This window comes from Balearica regulorum, chromosome 8, assembly GCF_011004875.1.
Source record: "Balearica regulorum gibbericeps isolate bBalReg1 chromosome 8, bBalReg1.pri, whole genome shotgun sequence".
In the NCBI taxonomy this organism is placed as follows: Eukaryota; Metazoa; Chordata; class Aves; order Gruiformes; family Gruidae; genus Balearica; species Balearica regulorum.
In genome coordinates, this window is record NC_046191.1 from 24,406,776 (window position 1) to 24,429,111 (window position 22,336).

Below are 22,336 nucleotides of genomic sequence, written 5' to 3' on the forward strand. Positions count from 1 at the left end.
GAAAATATTTGCTCTGCTTTTGCTTAGACATTTGCAACTTTTCTGAATGATTTGATTTATTGCACTTATGAGAAGCTTGCACATTACCTATCCTTTCCCTTTCTATCCCTCTCCTACTACTCAAGTACTGTTTAAAATAGGAATAATGGACCAGATTTATCTCAGAGGTATTTCTACTGCTGCCACTGGAACTACACCAAGGAGTGATATAGTCCTAAAAGAAGAAATATAAATATTTTCTGGAAAAATATTGAATATAAATTTCTACTTAGGCTAAAACACAGAAGTGCAGCTGCCACTGAAACCCTTTTGAGTAGCAGGCTGTATCCTTTTATAAAGCCCATCTGTCTCTGCAGAGTATAAAAAATGCATGATCATAAAAAGCAGTACTCCTTAGGGGAAAAATCTCTCTGTACTAATCTTGTAGTCACTTTACAAAACAGTTTTTAATCCCAAATTTGCATTTGATTTTCAGTCAGGAACTTTTGTGGTTTTTGCAAAGTTTTCTTATTCCATTAGAATAAGATATGAGGTACAGTTTGTTCAGGTGGCAAGTCCAGACTATGAATAAACCAACGTTATCATATGAAAGAGAATTAAACAGGCAGATCCAAGTGGGGATATATTAAGCCAAATTTAAGCTCCAGTAGTTGAATTTAGCCTGTACTAGATGTCTGGTTTGCCTCAGGATATATTCAGCTTTCCAGCTAATCGACTGAGGAAAACTGCCTCAGGTATGATAAAATTTACAAGAGACCTCAGTCGAATAGCTCTTGTTATAAATACTAGCTTAAAGGCATTCTTCTGGTCTTTGGGATCAGGACTGTATTTGCATTTAATTATTATATTTCAAACTTTTTTGAACTTGGCTAAAAATATTAGACCAGCCAGTTATATCATTGTAGTGGTTTCCAGGTAAGGGTAGAACTTCATGCCACTTTTTTGTTATTTGGTGAATTTTGTTTGGCTTTATCCTTTTGTTTAGATCCAAAGTCCCACGGGAGCAAAACTTATTACGATATATTCCCTTTAAAAGAAGGAAATATAGTTAAACAAAGGTGTTTTAGTGATATGCTGAGCTAAGAGGTACAATACTATGACTTTCTGTCAACATAATTGTCAAGTAATTCAGAGTTTTAAATCTTTTGCAATATTTTGAGACAGGGCTTAGTGTGAGACAATCAACCAATCATCTTTCAGACATTCATTTCAAAAACTTATTTTTCCTCTCTTGATACTTTTGAAGACGTGATTTTACTAGTTTTATGTGACAATATTTATCCTAATAAGGTTTGTTTGGTTTTTTTCACTGAACTAAGTTGTATGAGTGGAAGCTGATTCTGGTTTAGAAAGAACATGAAAAAGATAGTCACCTCTGCCTGTGTAAGATATGGGCAGTGGAAATCAGTAAAAGAACTATTTTCCTATATAATTATGTTGAAATAATATAAAGCAAAATGCATTCATTTAATTGCTCAGTGCTGAAAGCACTATAGTAGAAACAAATATATGACTCCTATTAGGCAAACATTTGACTTTTATTATTTAGAAGAGCTAGACTTTACTTTGGGCAGTTACAGTTATTTACTGTGTAAATGTAGCTGCATACAGGTCACGAGACCATTGATGGTACATTGAAGCGGTTGTCTCTCAGATGTGTCAATTCATTGACAAAAAAATTGCTGGCTTAGATGAAAAGCGCCAGTGAGTTTGGTCCCATTGTATACATGTGTGTATCAGTCATTAGATCGTTACCACGCCTGACTGCAACAGCCCATGAATTTGCTTAAATGCAATGCATGATGCACTGGTGCTCCTCACTGAGTGACAGCAGAGCTGGTGGCCCTGAGCCAGGGCTCCTGCCCTGTCCCTCTGGCTGGCCCAGGCCACTGGGCCTCCTGCTAGGTGGTAGGAAAAAGCACTTTGTTCTCCTGTACTCTCAGTCTTGCTTTCATGGACAGTAAACACAACTAAGGTAAGTAATTTTCTGCTGCTGTATTTCAAAGCATATTGTCTCTGACATTGCAACTTCCACTCAGAACAGTAGGCAAATTTCATTTTTTACTGTGATATGTCTGTGCTTAGTTGTGGAAGTCGTTTGGCAAATAAGAGTGACAGAAGCACAAATGGGCACATCTGCAACACCTTTGCACTCTGCAAGTGTCAGTGCTGACACGCAGGAAACACTGGAGAGTCACCCAGGTGTGTGTTAGCCTTTGGACTCTTTTCCCAAAGACTTTGATGTGTATACCACTCTTTTTTTGTCCTCATTGCTTACACTTTTAAACACACAAATAGGAAAACTAAAGAAAAATCCACCTGAAAGTCCCTCTGGCAACTTGGTTACTCATCAGTTAAACAGATGGGGGAGAGAAGTGTGGAATAGAGGAAATATTCTTACACCTGCATTTCAGATATGAGGCTCTTAAAAGAGAGTTTTATTTCTCAGCTAGCTCTCATCTCTTGACAAGAAGCCTTGATCAGAAAGGACTGGAGGCTCTTAGATAGTGCCTCAGCACACTTTTAACGTTTCAATTGCTCAATAAGGAATGGCAGAAATAAGTCAGGTAAACTCCAGATTTGTGCTCACTGCTCAGCTCAGACTCAAATGTTTGGTCAGATATGGATGAAATATTTCCATAGACAACACAGTCATAGGTTTAACATAAGGAGCATGAATTAAGGGGCTCCGGATCCCCATTAGCCTCTGGAGCTGCCCCTAACATGGTGCCAAGCAACTCATGTTCCCTGCACGAGGGCAGAGGTAGTTTTTGGCCCCTGATGCCACATGCCAGATGAAGGAAGCGAGTGCGCCTCTGGCACTGCACAGTGTCTGCTGTGATGGTCTGCAGAGGGGCTTGGGAACATGAGGGAGCTTAGTTTCATGCAAACCGAGGTTTGCACTTTCCCTGCCCTGGCCAGGCTTGCTCCACCAGTGACATACATATCCTCAGGGTCCCGGTGATGCTCTGCCAAGTCCCTTGATGCTTTATTGAATTAGACTGTGGATTTTGTCTTTATTGCTTAGGATCTGGAAGGATTTTTAAATTCTAGATCCACCTAAATCAACACTCATTGGATTAAGGTTGGTTCTAGCTAGATCTCACTGTACTCTTCAAAGCAGGGATGTTTCCCCACCTGTAGGTATTTTTTTTTACAGACAGGACTGTGAATTGCTATTTGGAATGGAATTTGTTCTATTTTTCATTTTATGGTAAAAGTTATATGAGTTAGTACTATGAAAATTGTAAAAGAAATTCAGATTTCTTTCTTTTAAGGTTAATTTTCCTGAAAATGATGTCCAGGCCAAGAAATAGAGCTTTCCTGTAACCCTGCGGCCATGGCAGACAGTGGGATATGTATTTGGCAGGATACAATTCATGCAAGTACACAGGTGCATCCTCGTGCTTTGGTTTCATGGAAATGCACAGGCTTTCAAATGTAAGGTATTCAGCAACAAACAATGCATTTATAGTTGTAAATCGGCATAGTCTCAAAATGCCAAAGTAACCACTAACTCCCATGGCAGAACTGCCCACCCACCCTGACCCTGCAGGGACTCCTACCCAATTGCTGGAGAAATGGCCTGGACAAGCTCAAGGCAATACACTCACATGTTTCCTGTTGTTCTTGCCTCTCTTAATTTACATTCACTAACTGGAAGTTAATGTGTTCCCAGAGGCAAATAAATATATTTAAAACAAAAATTATACTATTTTTTTTCCAAACTATGTGTTGAAGAGCAGCTCAGTGCTTCTCCTAGTGCTGGGTCCTAGGAGCACCTCTGAGTCTGTGGTAACACTGTAGTACCTCTTTCACCTCTACTCTATCTGTGTTTAACACAGAGATTATTGGTCTGTTCACCTTAAACAAAGTCAGCTTACTTTGACTAGCAAGATGTAGACTAGTTCAACAAAGATTAACACAATTCTTACCACTTCTGTCCAACCAAGCCTAATTAGCTTACAGTTAAGCACAGCTCAGCAATACTTTATTTATTTTGATATTAATTTCCTGTGTCAGCTTCAGGTTTAAAAAAAAAAAAAAAGCACAGATCACAGCACAGAAAATACAAATCAAGCCTGACACCTGGGGAAAAAAATCACATACTGGAAAAACTTGACACAGAATCCAGTGGTGTCAAAAATCCTAGATATTTGTTGTTTCAAATTCAGACATTCTTCATTTAGACCAAAATAACAGACATTTATAGTGTACCTTACTGCTGGTGACTATTTAACAGCTAGGTGCTCTCACAGCATGGTACTTTTTATGTGCACAGTAATGAAAGTTCGCTATTGATTTTTCTGTAGCTGCTTGTAACTATTATAGTTGATACATCAATAGAAAAGGAAAGCACAATGTTTCACAGGAGGCAGAAAATCAGAGAATACATGATGCTGTGACAGTAAATCATGGCATAATCTCAAGAATTGATAGATGGTTACTGCTAACTTGAAACCCATGGCTTTCTCTGAAAAGACTAGCCTATAATCGCCCAATATGTTCTAACAGACTGACTGCCTGTAATAGTGGTAAAGGACACAACACAATGTTTCATCTTCAAAATAATGGTTTCATGAGCCAGGTTGTTTTGTTGTGGTGGAATTCGTTTTGTGTCTTACTGTGGAAGGAGGGAGAAAGAACGATTTGAATGCCATTTAGACTAGTACTCAAATGTTGTAGGAAAAAGAATTTTTTTTTTTCTTCAGAAAAGAGGACAGAAGGTTTTTGTTTAAAAAATAAAAAAAAAGAAGAAGAGGAGAAGTTGTCATTAATTTTTAACTTGCAAAAGTCTGCAGTTAGTTGAAAAGGAAACGCAAAAGAGCTGATTATTCTTGAGATCAAAATATTGGAGCTGTTTTCTCAAGAAAGGCAAATGCAGAGAAAATACATTTACCATGGCTGTTTCCAGTTCCACGGCATCCTGAAAGGGAGCCAAAGGCATGTAAGTAATTGAAAGCTCTTTTAAGTGTCTGCTTCTCTCTGCCACATTTTTGAGGGGCACAACTATCTCTGAATTTTACAGTATGCCTGGTGAATTTTTAGCGGGAATGTTCTTAATTGCTTTGTTCCTTCTTTACTCCCAGGCTCATCTCTGGTAGTTTTAGCTATGGTTTTAATTAATTGTGAGGGTCTTTTTTCCCTGTTTCAAATCAGAAAGGGAGGAAGGAACGCGGGTGAGAGCTGGCCAGCTGGAGCACAGTGTGCAGTCTAGATGACACCACTCCCACCGTAACCTCTTAGCAGTATTCCTCTCTGAAAGACTATTTTCAGTGCGCAATGTTTTCCAGCACTACTTTAGGGGATGTGAGTTGATACCTGTCCTTTTCAACCTTGCTAGTGACTCCATTCTCTAAAGCCAAATGTCTCCCAGAAGAGATGGACTTAGACAAGAGGAAAAGGCTTTCTCAAGCTACCACCGATCCAGACTGCCTCCAATGGGCCTTGAAGAACAGCCTGTATCATTTGTTCTGCTTAGGCTATGGGGTTTCCCCCAGTGCAAGACTGGATAGCATTGTCTGTCTTGTCCTAAGCAGTTCACTGATCTATATCACAATTTTTGGGAGAGGAAAGATGCTGTTGTAGTGTCATTCCCCGTTTTGCAAGCCACATGGACTGTTCTGGGGCTTACTCTTTCGGTTTGTCCCATGCTTGATGGCTCTGCACACGACCACAGCAATATAGAGAACCCGTGCTCTGAGAGGTTCATCCAATCTTGGTAGCAGCTTTGCCAGAGCCTAAGGAGTTGCAATTTTCACCTCACTCCTCTTTCCTGCCAGCCGAAGTCATCAGAACACACTCCAAGCCATGGGCTTGGGAAAGAGTGTTTCTGCACAGTCCCCTTCTGCCTCCCAATTCATGATCACAGCTGCATTCAAGGCTGGGCCATAAAGCTTGTTTCTGAATTTTCCTTCATTGTTTCTTTCCTGTTTGCTTCTATTTCCTCCCTCTCCACCTCTGGCTTGCCTTCAATCACAGTTCCATGGTTTCTCTTTCCTTCCTGGCCTTTTCCCACTGTTTTCTTGACGCCTTTCCTATTTCAAGCCCTCCGGTCTCTCTCTGTTCCTCTGATCCACATCACTGGTGTCCCTTGTTTTCATTGACCGCTCCTGGCTCCTGGGCTGCCCAGGTATCCTCTTCTCTGCCACTCTTCTCCCATCACTCTTGCAGATTCTTTCTTTCCCCTGGCCTCCTGTTTAATTCTCGTGCTACTTCTTTTCACTGTTTCTTTACACTATTTCACACCTCTATTTTAACTCCCTCCGAGATAGCCATTGCTTTCGTTTCTCTTCCAGTGTCCAATCTTGCACAAGCATAAAGGGGTAGGAGAAAGAGGGGAATTTGTCATAGTCTACAGTGCATCTCCAATAAATGGCTGACAGTCACCCATATATAACCTTTCAGGTAAGAGCCTCTGCAATGTGTGTTTATAATTAGAAATACATGAGAGGCAGTTTTAGTCTATATGTTCTGGTTTTAAAAGTATTTAATAAGTTGTCTGCTACAACTGCAAACTGAATTTAGCCATGACATTCCTTTAGGACGTTCCATGTTCAGTGAAGCACCTAAACACATGTTCAGATTATGACTATAGGGTGGTCTTATTGGGTCCAAGATTAAGGCTATTAATTCATTTATCTATGTCTTAATATGCTGTGAAACTTGGCTAACAAAAGTAGCTGCTGATGCCAAACACTTCTGCCAATAACAGCTAAAAAGATTCTACATAATCCCATACTTCCTCTGTTACATATATAATACATTCAAACTTGCACCTTAAACATCTAAAACATATATTAAAAATGGGGCAGAAATTGTAAAAGTATTCCAAAAGTAGACACACATGTAAAATGTGGGTTATGTGCAGGTAATTTTTCCCCCTTACAGGAGCTGTTTAAAAGCCATACTTACTAGTATTCCGTAAACATATTAGAGAGGGAAAAAAGTGCAGAGCTCACTGATTGGGTTATTCTGAAATCCCCACTGTCTCCATACAAAGGCAGCAGTACAGAATACAAATATTGCTTGATACCCATGTTTCTAATTACTTGCAAGATTTGTATCTAAGAATTATATGACCTAATTTTCTCTCAAGCATCTAATCCTATTGTTATTTCAAAAACTTGTAAAATATGCATTTTAGAAAAAAGCATGGAAAAGTACTTGCTGAAGATGGTTAATTTTTTTTTTCCATGGCTTGCAGTTGTCAGACAAGCAGACAACATAAACCAGTAATGATCAGATTGGATCAAATTCATGCCTCGAATAATGCCATTGTACTCAACAGTTACATGAGAGATGGATTTGCAACATTCATTGCATTTCATGAAATAAAATCAGGACAAATCAACAGTGATTATTAATTTTCCTCTGTAAGTTAGTGTAGTTTATTCAAAAAACTCAATCAGCCATGAAACAGAAGGCTTTCTCTGGAATTCCTGCAAGAATTTTATCATTCTTGACTCTTACACCCACGGCTGAGATGAATGATTAAGGATTTATTTATTAAAAATACTGGTTTAATTCTTTACTATACCTTATAACCCCGGCATTTGTATTTTATTCCCTTTATGTGTTTGGTTTGGGTTTTTTCCCCACAAAAATAATTGATTGGAGATTTCATTAAGATAGATACCTGTAAAATAGACACTGTCCTATTTTCATGCTGCCTGCACAATGTGTGGAACCTCCACAGGAGGCTGGACTAAAACCTGTCAGCTCACTGAAAAAGTGTTCTTAGGAGCAAATGGTTGTTTATCAAAGTCGTCACTCCATACATCATCGTTTAGCATCTATAAGAAATTTAAGAACTGATTTTTAATTGTTTGGCTTTGCTATGGGTTTTGACAGATAAAGTGAAGGGAATATGTCTTTGCTTTTGTTTCTCTACAAAGAAATGAAAAAAAGCAGAGAAATGAAAGAACAGAGCAAAAGAAAATCCACTTGGTCCTGCAATGTGCTAAAATGCTAAAATTCACTTCTAAAAATAGTCTCTCAAAAGATGAATTTTCAAGGTTTTTTGCAAAGTTTGAGACCCTAATATGAAAATAGAGCAAGGAACTACTTTCATGTTGAGTAATTTAAAAAGGACAGGATCACATTTTCTCAAAATCTATTCAAGATATTTTAAATCAGATTCCTTTTTACAATGGTCTTTGTTACGGTATCTGTAGATATTTCAAACAACATTGTTTCAATTTGGTTGTACCTCACATAGTATCTTTAATACTCTGGATTTCACCATTATTTACAAAGATAGATAACTATTGTTTTCATTTACCAGATAGGGTAGTTGAGATATCATTCAAGAGACTTCAAAGCTCCATACTCAATAATGGAGTTAGAAGCAGAATTAGAGACAAGAGGGTTGATTTCTCTGTTGGGCAATGCTGGCTCCACAAAAAGAGAACATCCCTCATGAGATGATTCTGAAATGAGGTTTTGTCCATATTCATTTGCTTTACTTTCCCAGAGGATTAAAGGAGAAAAGTGGAATAGCTCTTCTAGTGGCAGAGTGGAGTAGCCTGGCTGCTTTGCTTGAGACCCAGAGCAGAGTTAAATGTTCTCTTGGACCTCATTATCTCTAATAAAAGATTTATCCTTAGTTTCCAAGGCAATGTGGGACATGCAGCAGCAAGGGACTATATAAAATTGCTGAAAACTGCTCACATTAGAAGTTATCAAATTTGAACTTGGCAAATGGAGAAAAGTTTGTAAAAACTGCGAAATTAGGATTCATTATAGATTTAAACTTCTTGCCTATGAAATTTACTTTCACTGATTTGGGGACAAGAAAGGACCGATATAATCATCATTATCACCACCTCCTTCAGCCTCCTGCTCAAATGCAAGCCATGGATCTCCATCCAGCAGTTGGACATTGAGTCTATAACTTTTGATTGAGCTGTGTCATAATAATTTAGAGAAGTGGTCATCTTGATTTCAGATGTCAAGAAACAGAGCCTCCATTATACCCAGAGATGAGGTCTTCCAAAAGACAGTGATCTTCACCTATAAATTTGCCTATTTCTAATATAATTAATCCCCAAACTAATAGTACATAGCTAATCCTGCAAATCTGTTCTCATTGACTTCCATGGGATGTGCACAGGAGCCATTGTTTACTAGATTAAACTTTTAACAAATACCAATGGTGCCTCACCATATTACATTTCCATTACCACAGCATTTCTTCCTTTGGCCTCGGCAAATGCTGCTGCCAAGATACCCTTCCGAGCTCATTCCTTCCCTGTCTTTTTGCATCTTCCCTTTTCCCTGCTACATCACAGATAAATTGTCTTCACTTTCAAGATCTTGTACCTGTTCCTTCCTTACCTATCATCAGTCATTCAGCATTATGAGGTCATCTCCTGCTTCTGACTTGCCCACAATGCCATCGCCATTTCCCACTCACCGCCTTTCCAGACCAAGTACTTTTCTGCTTTCTCCTCTCTGCCTTTCACGCTTAATATGCCAGATCTATTTATCCACCTTCATATTACCTCTCAAAATTTTGCTGTGACATTTGAGACAAGCCTGGGCTGTAAGTGTGTTGGAATTGTGTCTGTCATCCTTTGTCTGTGAGTCAACACCTGTTCATCATCACATGCAGATTGTATACTTTAAAGGAGCATTTTAAAATATCACCTGCCATTAAGGATTCATAATCATGAAATTAGGAAATGTTACTATGGGTAAGTTTGGCACAGTGAAAGGATCGTCTCATTCTACGTTCTCTGGTTTCCTTCCCAGCCTATCTGCAGATGAGACAGTAGTTTCAAAAAGCCTGTCTGAAATACCGTTAGTCCAGCAAAAAATAATCAAGAATACAAGGAGGCAAATATTTTGTCAGAAATTAGTATGTGGAAAAATGTACTTAAATAAATCTTGGTTTTATCTATTAGTCAGCTGTCAGCTAATAATAAATTATATTCAGTCCCTCCCTTGTTATAAATACATATTGATTAGCTTTAAACTCTGAACTTCAGAATGAGTTATATCTGGTCATTGCTAAACTGCTCTCTTCACTAAGAAAAAAAATCCCCAACACCTATTATACTGCATTTAATTAAGACAAGCATCAGCTTTATGTACCATTATTTGCTTCTGCCAAGTCTCCATGGTATAAATATTGAGCAGTCACATCTCTTGAATACTAATCGATCCTTCCTGAATTCCAAATGATTACATAAAGTTTAGGAAATGTTTCTTTGCCAGTATTATCCTCTGATGCTTACTGTAGTTAGGCATTAGGGTTGAGATATGAGCCTGGATTTGACAAATGTGCAGTAGGTATTTTTCTAAATTCAGACGTAATGTGGGGAAGCTTGAAAGCCCTGGCTGAATGCTAATTGTGCAGAACCCCTTGACTGCTCGCTTACTGGTGTTCACCAGGTGCAATCTTACAAGTACACTTGGGTAACAAAATGGATGAATATAAGAAAACTGCCAATGGATTTAATACAACAACCTCATAATAACAGCCCAGTTATATATGTGTATTATAAATAACATATATATATATAAAACTGGTGTAAAAGTAGTTGAAGATTTACAAACTACCAAAAGTAAAAGTGGCTAGAAAGAAGAAAACTGCATTAAACCCGAAGTACTGTTTGTCACTGCGAGTAAGAAGTGAACACGTTTGTGATGACAGGTCCATCCCTGGATAACAGCTCTGTTATTGGCTTGCATTGGCTTGCCAAGGAAGACTGTCATGAGATACTTTTCAAATTCACAGCACCTACTTCAGATCTGGGGATTGAAGGTGCTTTGAGGAGACAAAGTAGTGTTATCTGTGATCTTCTTGGTATCCTGCCAAAGAACCACCAGGCCCATTTTAAAGGAAGGAGAATAGAGTCCCTGAAAACTACAAATGGCTCACACCTACCCAATGAGAGGATGAGAATGGCCGTGCTGGCACTCTGGATCATCTAGACTGCTGTCCCATCTTTGACAGTGACCAGGAGCAGATGCCTTAGGGAACAGTTTAAGAAGCAGCAAAGCAATACCTCCCAGGAGCAGTTGCTCAGGCTCCAGCAGCTGGAGGTTTGCAACAGCCAGAAGTAACAGGTTTTGATTTTCATAGATTTCAGTGGATTTTCCTTCCGTTAAATTCTCCAGGGACATTGGTAACCACAAAAACTTTCAGCATCATCTACTCCTTAGATCAAGGAGTGCCAGAGCTGGATAATATGCTGTGTTGAAGAATGAATTCTTGGGTTTTGAGTCAGTCACCTGCTAGTTTAATTAGTTTCATTCTGATATTAAAATACCAGAATGATGGGAGGAAGAAGAAACTTTTTGGCTAATTCTTGTTCTTAGTAAGTTCCCATATTCCATGGACTGAGCTTTGAAAAGCTAGTGCAGTCTTATTAAACAGAGAGCGTAAAAGGCAGATCTGTATTTGTAAAAGGTATAATATGATCATTAGGAAGGCTGCAATAAATGCCAAAATTTGCTAGGTTATGCCTTTATGTCTGTATTACACTTAGGTGTCCATAATCTTGCATGAATTTTCCAGTCTTGTTTCCTGTTTTCCTCTTGGTCTGATAAAGTCTCCTGCCTCACTAATTCCTTCATTTCTTTCTCCTATTCTTTTTGTTTATGTACCCTTAAGCATTATAAGTACTGCAAAAAATTAATCAATATTCCTTGATATATTACTTCCAGTTGATGCTTACACACTTATTTTCCTATCTGCATACATGATACCCCAAATTAAACCCTCAGCAAAAACTGTGGAAGTGAAAATATGTGCAGCCCCATATTTCATCATTGTTTGCTGCTGCATTTTTTCTTATCTTTTCTGTATATTTAGATTGCAAGCTCACAGAGGCAGAGATTCTGGCTAGTCTGTAAATCTAATAGATCAATGATGTTACATAAAGTGTATTAAAAAGTGCAATAGCTAATATAAAATGTGGATGTTTTTCAGCTCCAGAATGTTGCACAACTGCATTGATGTGAGTTACTGGAACCAGGTGAAACGGAGCACAGGCAGACTTTGTGTTGCTGCTCCTCGAGTGCATGTTTGCAGAAAGCTCCTTCTAGTCCTGTGAGTGGTGAGGGTTGAGTCTGCCTCAAAAATGCTTCATTTCAGCCTGTTTCACCTGAATAAAGATCTTAACAGGCATGCATCTTTTCCAAAAATGCAAATGGTGGAGGCCAGTACCTTCAATACCTCCTCCCATCTCAGCTCTGACACTTTAGGGAGACTGAAAGCAAGAAAAGATTTATTTATTAATATTCCTCTTATTTAACAGAAATGGGAATGGAACGTTGCATATCCGGATGGATTTCTGCTGAACCCTTAAGTAAGGCTATGGTTTGTTTGAAAATTGAGTTCTTTTTTTCTTTGTTTGTTTGTTTTTTGTTGTTGTTTAGGCGAGAGCCCATTGTTTGCCATCCACAGCAATCAAATGTTTACCATTTCTACAGCACCCTCTTGTCTCATGTTAAGTGAGATGTGAGATCAATAGTGGCTCTGCAATTATTTGTCCATTGATAAAGCCTTCATTTCTTAAATGAAGTACATTTATCTGCGTCCTGACAATGATAAGGGAGCAGTACCAGTCAGCTGCTGCCTAGTCTAGCATTTAGCTCCACAGGCAGACAAGTGCCTGGACATGGGTCAAATGATGTCTAACTTTCTTCCTATTGGCATTTCACTTTACAAACTGCTCTGATGGGAGGTTTGACAAATCATCCTTGCTGAGTTCAGATAATAAAAACTAGCTGGACAAATGGGAAGTTTTGGTAAAGAGAAAACAATGGCTGATTTCAGGTTAAGTGACTAGTCTGTAAAGCTACCGGATAGTAAAATGAAGAGATCTGTTGCATCAGAAGATGATAGAAAGTATCCCATGTAAGGCACTCATTTGGTTCTTCAAACATCATTTAAATTTAGTCATTTAGCAAATTTAATTGCTGAAAAATTGATCTGAACTTTATTCTGTGATAGGAAGCGAATCAATGAAAGAGTGAGACACATTTTGGCTGCAGTAAAAACAGTGTGAAATTCTCTTTGGTGTTATGAGGCCAAGATTTCACCCCAGTGGAACATGGCACTCTATTTCAGCCCCAGAATTAGAGAATTCAACAGCACATGGGGGCTGAGTTTTGGGGTGTGTGTGTGTTTGTTTTTAATTTCTAATTCTGATTTATGACAAAGGAAGGAGTTTCCAAACTAATGTCAAATTTGGTAATGAAAATTCAAAGAGGCTGCAAAACTGACACATTTGGGTTTTATATCTGTAGTGTATCTTGATTTAAACCAGCAATTGTTGAAGACTAACCATTTGTATTTATTTTTAGGCCTACTTTCTGATAATGTGTACTGTGGGCTATACTAGTTATATGCTGTAGAAAAATGAGGTGTATTATTACTTGGGGATTAAGGTAAAGAAACTGCGTTATCGTCAATTTGGCTAGCTTTGGGGAAGCCAGATATGTTTATTCTCATTTAGTGGTAAATTTGATAAACAGTTATACAACTATGTGATCAGCATCTTTCTCAGATGTGCTCTTTCCATGTTTTTGACATGAGTTCATAAAGTAATATTAAAAGTAGGTTTAACATTCAAATCTGTCAAAGAATTCTTTATTCTTTCCCCGTTTTGCAACATGTGCCTGGCCACTAACTCCCCATCAACTGTGTGATTATAGTTGCTGAATTGTCATGGCTCTGTCTTGGTTCTTTTTGCGTGAAAGAAACCTGCCAATGCAACTAAGTACTCAAGAAAATCCAGGTTTGTGTATCTCTCGAGCTACTTATTTTTTTTTATCCATGTATGTTCAGATTGTGGAAAAAAATAATGGCTGATATACCTGAGTTAAACTGTGGTTTGGTATGTTCATTACCTTCACTCCCTTTGCTGCAATTAAGGGGAGGATACATCTGTATGTGAAAACATAGGAATGATGCCCCAGAAAAGAGGCATGTTTTGGGTTTGCAAATATAATGTAAACCTCACCCAAAGAAAGGTTGGCAAGGATAATTGCTATCAGAACTCGTGTCCTGATTTACTTGAAAGCAAGCTAATAGCTCAAGATAATTGAAATTGAGATTGATAACAGAAATTGCTATTTCTAGGCCACCTAAACAGAAGACTTCTTTCAAATAAATCATGCTGGTAGATGGATTGCTCCTTTGCAATAAAATGCTTTGGCTTCAGAAGTCCAGCTCATCTTCAAATAAAACATTCAATCAGCATCTAGTATATCATTGCAGCAAAGACAGATGTTAGTACAGAATTCAGACCTGCCCATCAGAGATCAAGTATGGGAAGAAGTGACTACAAGATGGCTTAGCAGTTATACCAGGCTACACAACCAAAACTGTGATGGGCAATTTTGATCACAAGACCTGTTTCTATTCGCTTTACTGTGATCTGAGGTGTCAGTTAGACTAGTTGATTTGTGTAGTGCTGTTCTGGTGTGCAGTGAGAGTGGAAAGCAACATACTTCATGTGTAGTAAGGAGGTACACAGCGAGGGAATTGCCACAGAGAACCGACTCATGGAAAGATTGTGGTTCTCTAAGGGAACCTTGATGGAGTAGATCTGTAGATAATGTAAGTGGATCAGAGTAATGTGATGGAATTTAAATTTAGTCCAAACTTCCTTTGTCTTGACAGAGTAATTGAGTGACCGCTGATGGTGCAGTGAAGCTGTGAAGGAAGGGGTCTCTGCTGGTGCTTTAATGACCTTATGAATCTGGGCTCTTGCTAATCTACACTACAGCTGAGTCCAAACCATGCACAAGATGGTAATTTCCAGTGTGATGGTGATGATTGTGCTGGTTGTAAGGACTGATTTGTTCTCTGACTTTTTAGCTTGTGGGAGCACAAGATCTGAAGGACTGATTCAGCTGACCTGGTTATCTGGTGAGAATAATAGTCCAGGTGCGATGGACTTACTCCTCTCCAATGGTTGGCAGTGACTGGACTGAAGGATGGCATGAGGAAACACTGAGGGTACACAGACAATGACTGAAGTATGAAGATCCATGGACATGAAAGAAGACTTTAATGTACAGAGAGGTAAGAACTACCTAGCTGTAAAGACATTTGCTTTTTATAACTGATGGAGGGAATTTAAAAGTAATAATACTATATAGAACTAAACTAAAGAGATGTCACACTTAAAAAAACTAGTTACCAATGGCTTATTGAATAATTGCTGAGTCAACTGTACCACTATATACTTGGCAGTGTTGGTCAGATGGGCCCAGACTAGATGGCTCACTGGAGAAAGGAGCTGATCTCCTGTGCCTGGATGTACCACTTGCTGCAGTGGCTATATGCACTTTGACTGCAGGAGGAATTGTGCACTGCTAGCCACAAAGGCTACAATAAATATGCATCTGTCTAAGCTTCAACAGCATCTTCTTTAGTGCTACCATCAATGAAAAGCATTTTCCTCTATAAACCCTTTGGAACCTTTGATGAGTAGATAACGAACAATTACCTCTCTCATTTAAAATCTAGCAAGCAAAACTGATATGATTTAATTGTGTTTTGAAAAATTTTCCTAAGTGCTTTGGGTTTTGAACATTATTTTACTGTTAGCAAACTAAGATAATCACTTCTGAAATGTTAGGGAAAAAGGCAGAGACAAAATTCTTTGCCCTGAAGGAGATTGCCATCTTGTGAAGAGACAGACAATACGGTACAGCCATGAATAACAAACAGCTTTACAAGGCAGTCTTGTATCTATAGGGTTATAAAAAACAAACAGCTTCTTCTCAATAAATTAATTCTGTGGATTATTGACTTTGTGTTGCCTTTCAGAGGCTTTATATTAGCCATTTATTTTTCAACCAAGCACTATACTAAAGAACAATAGCATAAGGCTTTATTGGTTTGGTTAACACTGTGGCATGAACATCCTTAGAAATGTAAAAAGGCTGGTATGCCTTGAAGTGCTTTTTATTCCATTAAACATTAGAGGTCCAGATTTTTAATAAGAGCCAGCTGAGGTTTTTGAAATATTTTTTTGATTAAGTGATGTATTTTTGACATTAAGACCAGTTTTCTGTTGAGATGTCTAAGAGATATAGATGTGTGTCAAATGCACCTAGATACTCAGGTACAATAATTGCTCCCAGTTATTTATGCAGAATTTGACACTTAGCTAGTTTTGACAGCCCTGCTGAATGCCTACCAGTGTCATTAGGCACTTCAGTATCTTCAAAAACCTGACTTGCTTTTAGGATGTGAGGCATCTTATTAAGTTCAGCCAGATGATTCATTCATACTTTTGGGCACAAACTTAAGTACTTAGCCGGAAAGGGTATCTGTGTTTTTCATTTCTGTTTCGTCATCATTCTCATTAAATATTTGCCTCAGTCCTGTAGGTCGAGTGGTAACATCTTTACATTTTACTCTTTGCAGAATAACATCTAGCTTTGAGTATTAGCAAATGGAATTATGCAGTATGCTAAATAATGAACTAATTGGGTTCAAAGGTGTTGAACCTTTCTTAGCTGCATCACTTTTTTATGCAAGTGATGTGACTACAAGGCTCCTATTAGCAGCAGAATTACCTCTTTTTATAGTAGCATAAATGAGAGAAAAATGGGATAACCTGGCTTGGTACAAGCTTGCAAGGTATTCCTGCCCAACTGCTTCAGAAGTTCAGTACACTACCTAGCAGAATTAGAAGAGCTAAACGTGTAAGAACGATTCCTAAATCAATGCAAAGTACTAGAAGAGCCGATGAAAGCGATCAAATAAAAAGGTCACCTAAATCTGAGAGTTTTCCAAATGCACTTCACTTATTCAGGTAATTGAAAATATCACTGAACTGAGATGAATTCTCTAAAATTTTATCAGAGGAAAGCTACAGGCTCTTTAGATGTTTCTGTGCCACTGTCTAATGACTGAAAAACCTACTTATTAGGAATAAGGAAATCTGAATTCTTGTTATTCATCAGATTAATTCAGAAAACATAATTTCTGCAACAGATGGCTTGCTTTTCCTTCCTTGAATCAAAAATGTGGAAAGCAATGAAGGCCTGAATACAAAATGTTAATAGTTACCAGGGAAATCCATCATCTCTTCCTAGGATTCAGAATGTACATATGTCATAACAGTAAATTCTGTTAGCATCATTCAAATTTTTAAAATAATTCTTATTTTTTCCCTACATGTTCCGTGTCATATACTGCTGAAATATTGATCTTTTATGCTCCTTGTATTTAAAGAGAGTTAATCTAAATTTTTCTAAAGCAGGTTCAAATTCTATAAACACCACATGGAGGGACTTATTTAAAACAATAATTGATGCTTTACAGTGTAACCAAAACTGTTCCTTTTAGTCTAATTGCAATTGTATTATAATTTATTTGTAGACTTTTATTCCTTTACAGAAGATTTTTTTTTTAAACTGAAAATTAAAGAAAAACATTACTAAATGTCACCACTGCTGATATTTCTTTTGTTGTTGTGTTTGGCTCAACTGTTCACTCTCTTTGTAGACAAATACCTTTTGAGTAAAACAAGAATTTTGGCTATGGAGGTATGGTTGGGTCTGACCTTATTTATGTTTTTAAGTCTCTCCTTTCAACTATTTGCCAATAAATAAAAATTCACTTGGCGAAAGTTTATTTAGAACAGCTTTATTAAGTCAACAAAGTGCAAACCTGAAACAGAGGACAGGCAGAAAAATCTGTTCCTATGAAGTCAATAGGAATACATCTCCCTAAGCCCTTTTTTATTCCTGGCACCGGTGATTTTTCTTGGCTGATTCATTGGAGGGCACTGGTTTAACTAATTTGTCTTGCATAGGTATCTTTCCCATTCTGTGCCCTCTCCACTAGTACAAAACAAGCTTCCCTTTAAAGGTTATTTCCTAGCCAGATCTGTCATAAAGCTATTATCATTAATTTGCACTTTAAGAGTTCCTTTCACTTTTTAAAAACTATGAGATACATTCCTGATTTATGGGTTACGATGTGACAGCCATCATATGCAAAGAAGATTGTTTATACTTACCACAGATGCCCCTGAAAAAGAGGGATATTTCAACCGTATCCCCACTCCATCTGCTTTACATAACTATATTCAGTATCATAGAAAAATATGGCAACCTGCATTTTCCACTGTTCTCTCGAATTTCTAGTTAAACTGTATCCTTGTTGCAGAATATTCAGAAATCACATACAGAAATACAGAAAGCTTGTAATACTCTTAAATTCCGTCGGTTTTAGGAGTCATTTCCATAGAAACCCATTTTTAATCCTTATACATAATTTTCCTGCAAGTGATAATTAAAAAACAATCCTCAGATTACTGTGAGCCTAATTAAATGTATTTCAAAATAGGGGTTTTTTTCAGGAAAAAAAATTTAAGAAAAGCAAAATATCTTCAATGTTTTTAGAAAAAAACAACACTATTAAGTATGAAGAGTAAAATGTACCTACCTAAACTAAACAGCACCAGGAATTTGAGACATACAAATTCTCGTAGATCAAACTGCAGGGAACGGAGCTTTGCTACTAGCTCTTGTGCATGGCTCATAAGATTGTTGAGGGTGGCTCCAGCTTGGGATGCTATTACGGAATAATCCACCTGTAAGAGAGAATTGTATTTCTGTCTGGTTGTCATGCCCGCAGAACCACTTTAGGATGTTTCAAGCAATCACATACAACCGGGATACTCCTGGATAAAAGAATCACTCTCAATTTAATGATGTTATCAAGTCAAGATGATTTTATATATAAACCGATTTTAGCACAATGGTATATATTGAAAATATTATTAACCATTTATCTTAATGGTATGGCACATCACTGTGATTGCTGGTTTATCTGTATTAGCTTTTTTAAGAAGCTTTATATATGAGAACTGCTTATGACACTGGTAGCCATCCCCATATCGGTTTGTTTTATTCATTTGATGTCTCTTGTTCTCATTGTAATTGTATGATCTTGCAAAGAAAGACTGATGAAGTGAGCTTTGTGCCTACACTGGGTGTATTAATCCAGAGGGACATAACGGTATTCATGGGAAATGGTCCAGCGTCCATAACTTGGCCAGAAACAGCTATTCAAGCCCAGCAATGTTGGTTTATTCCCACAGGAAACAGAGGTATTGTGTGGGTGGTTTCTGTTCTCCTTAGCTACACAAAATCCTGGTATTTGTTGGAATTGGTTCCAACGGACTTGTTCTGGCAAGTCCCCCCCCGCTAGTGAAGGAGGAGCAGCAGGCAGGTGCGTGACACAGGCCAGCTGCACTTGCATTGTCCTGAGCAGCAACCAGAGCGCACGAAACTACTTGCTGTGGGGCACAGAAAAACCAGGACTGCTCTAGGGGTCTGCTGCCCTTGTCATGCTGCCCATTTGTTCTCGGGGGAGGCTGACTTGTCTGTGAGCTTTCCAAAGTGACACTTGTATATAGAGATCCAACAGAAAGCTGGAATTGATTTTATTAATTTATGCCATATTTAAAAAGGTAACATTCACAAGCAAATTATACTTAAAGCCTGCCATAACCAATACATCCCTGGGTGATCCTTGACTCTCAGGCAACCTCCCCACTGCTTGCATGCTGAAACTTTTCTGGCTAATGCCAGTCCCACGAAGGGGACGTTTCCATGCAGATGGCCGTACCAGCCTCCACCACTCTGAAGATGTGAACTGTTAACTTTTGCATGTTTTGTCATGGGATGGTGACCAGTGGAGAAGTGCTCAGGTACTGCAGCCTGCGGGAATGCTGCAACATGAAGGTGAAGCACAGGGGCTGGAGCCAGGGTGAGCCGGCTCTGACACAGGGCTGGTGGCTGTGACACTGGGCAGCTCCAGTGGAGGGACAGCAGTATGGAGCAGGGTATGGCTGGTGTATCAGGAACCAGGGTGATCTGAGCAACTGCTTCAGCTGAAATGCCCTGTTTTCATCACAGCGTGTTACACGTCCCCTACAAGTGCCACTGTCCCATGAAAATGGCCAGGTAGGTTGCTTGTTCCTGTGTTGAACTGCTCCTGGCCAACTGACTGAGATCTAAATGGGTTATTGATGCATTTAAAAAAAATATTTTCTTTCCTGGCTGCTCTGATTTTAAAAACACCTTTCTCTTTTAGGAGCCTCCATAACAACAGGGAAATTACTAACCATACTTCATGTAAGTACACATAAATGAAGTCTGGCTCTAAGCTAAGACTAAGCACAATGGTAAGTGCACACTTTGAGTTAATGATGTGTTTACCGGTATCGGTGCTCTAATCCCATCTTTAAGGTCTCCCACAATGAAGTAGTTAACAAAGAATGGCCAGGTATCATCAGAGGAAACAGACCAATACTGCAAAATTTAGTTTTTCCAGGCACTGATTCCTTAAAATCTGTTGTGTTTTTTTTAATAACTCTTAAGGAACATGTATTTTGAACTTTTTATTTTATTTTGAAACTATTGAATTGATTTTGCTGATGTATAAACAGCAGTAAAGCAAGAAAAAAACCTGAAAGAGTTTAAACCTGACAAAATTTCAGCCAGGAAAGACAGATAGATGATCGAAAGGAACTAAAAATTACTTCTCCTAGTGATGACCTTAATATAATCAATAGGTTACTGACTTTTAATAAGACATTTTATTTATATGTACTCTTAGTGCTCCCAAGACATTGATTGAAGGCAACTGTACAAGAAAAATGAAGTTGCACTTTTTGTATGGATGTTAAGAATAACACTGCTCCAATTCTGTAAAGCATTTAAAGTTGTGCTTATGTTTCAATTAAATCAATGGATTATGCTTAAGTATCCTGTGAGGTAGGTTTTATTGCTGTCTTTTACACCTGGGAAAACTGAAGTAGTGATGTTAAATTGCTTACTCAGGGCCAAAGAAATCTGTGACAAAACTAGGATCTAGTCTTTGGAAATCCCAGCCAAACCATCTATCATAAACTACTTTCTAGTTCATATGCTGTTTCTCTCTCTCTGTTTATACACATATACATATTTCTTTACATATAAGTATATATACATATATAAATAATAATTTAAAAAAAGTAACATATCTCAAATACTTTTTACTCAGAGCAGTTGAATATAGTGACATGATTCCAACTACTTCATATTGAGAAACTGGTCACATATAAATATCAACTATCACAACTTAATTTCCCTTTTGTAATTGTCAAGGGGGGGGAAAACCAGCTCAAAATCCCTCACTGAGGTTCCAGTTTTGGGGGGGAAAATATGCTATTCAGTTCATAATAAGAAGTTAAGATGCCTGGATGTCAAGAATATCAGTGGCCTTAGTGCAGCGATTATCCCATAATGGAAAAACCCAGTAGATGCCTGGATCTCCCACCATCCCTCTACTGGAGAGCTCTCAGGCAACCTGCTACTCTTTCAGGTGCTTTTAATATTTGCAGCACCAGCAAATTTGTCTGGGAGGCAAGTCCTCATCTGCCACTCACCAAGAGCAGGCTGTATTAAATTTTTATATTTATTGACATTTCATTACCATAATTGACTGCAGTTGGTTCTCTAGTAGAAGGCACAGGGCTGCCTCCTAAGCAGGAGAATTGGTCCCTTGAGTAGGATTTGCAATTAAAAACAACGCAGAATGGATTTTTTTTATTGTGTAAATATGATGAGTTGAATTTTCAGCCTTAACTAGAGAATACTGGGTGTGCAAAAGGCTTTTTTTAAGAGTGAGCAAAATTATGAGTCAGTGGAAAGACGACCCCCAAAGGTGTCAATCAGTTTATACAAAATCAACTGTGCATGAAAAAGCCTCCGTTAATGTCTATTCTGAAAAAGTGGTCACATTAAAGAGCATGCTGTCCTGCTTGCTTGGTCCTGTATGCAGAAATTGATACTAAAATGTGTATTAATTCTTTTACCTTCCAATTAATGATTAAAAATGCTTTTAAAAGACAAAGATTAAAACAGCCTAGACATTGAGCAAAATGCTTAATTGCATATGGAAGTCTGAGCATTTACTTTATATTGTACCATTAATTTAATTTGGTAAAATCAAATCCACAAGTGAAATAAATGATTCTTGCTTCCCAAGTAATAGTATTACATTTCACACTTGATTTTGATGTTGAAGATGGTATCTTGACTGGCATTGTCAAAACCAGAAGCTTTGGTGAAGGTTCCACATTACCTAATTCGGAAGTAAAATGTTGGACGTAAAGTTACAGCTGTGCAGACAAATGGAGGTGTGAATTCCTCATGTACTGGTACACAGTGCTGTGTTGCATGATGAATATAGTAATGATGAAGAAGTAATGATATAAACTTAATTGGGTCAGCTAGTTCCAAAGTGATGCAGACAGAACAGCACTGGATAATTTACACTGCCGCCTGTTGTTGCTATTCT

At 38.1% G+C, this 22,336-nt stretch overlaps 1 protein-coding gene across 3 annotated transcripts in view; it reads right to left on the bottom strand.

Moving 5' to 3' along the window:
• Positions 1-22,336, bottom strand: part of NR5A2 (nuclear receptor subfamily 5 group A member 2) — a 96,257-nt gene that overhangs the window by 8,959 nt on the left and 64,962 nt on the right. For all 3 annotated transcript variants that reach the window (XM_075760138.1, XM_075760140.1, XM_075760139.1), the window contains one exon: positions 18,431-18,578. In XM_075760138.1, coding sequence (XP_075616253.1) covers positions 18,431-18,578 — 148 coding nt within the window. The remainder of the gene's footprint in view (positions 1-18,430; positions 18,579-22,336) is intronic.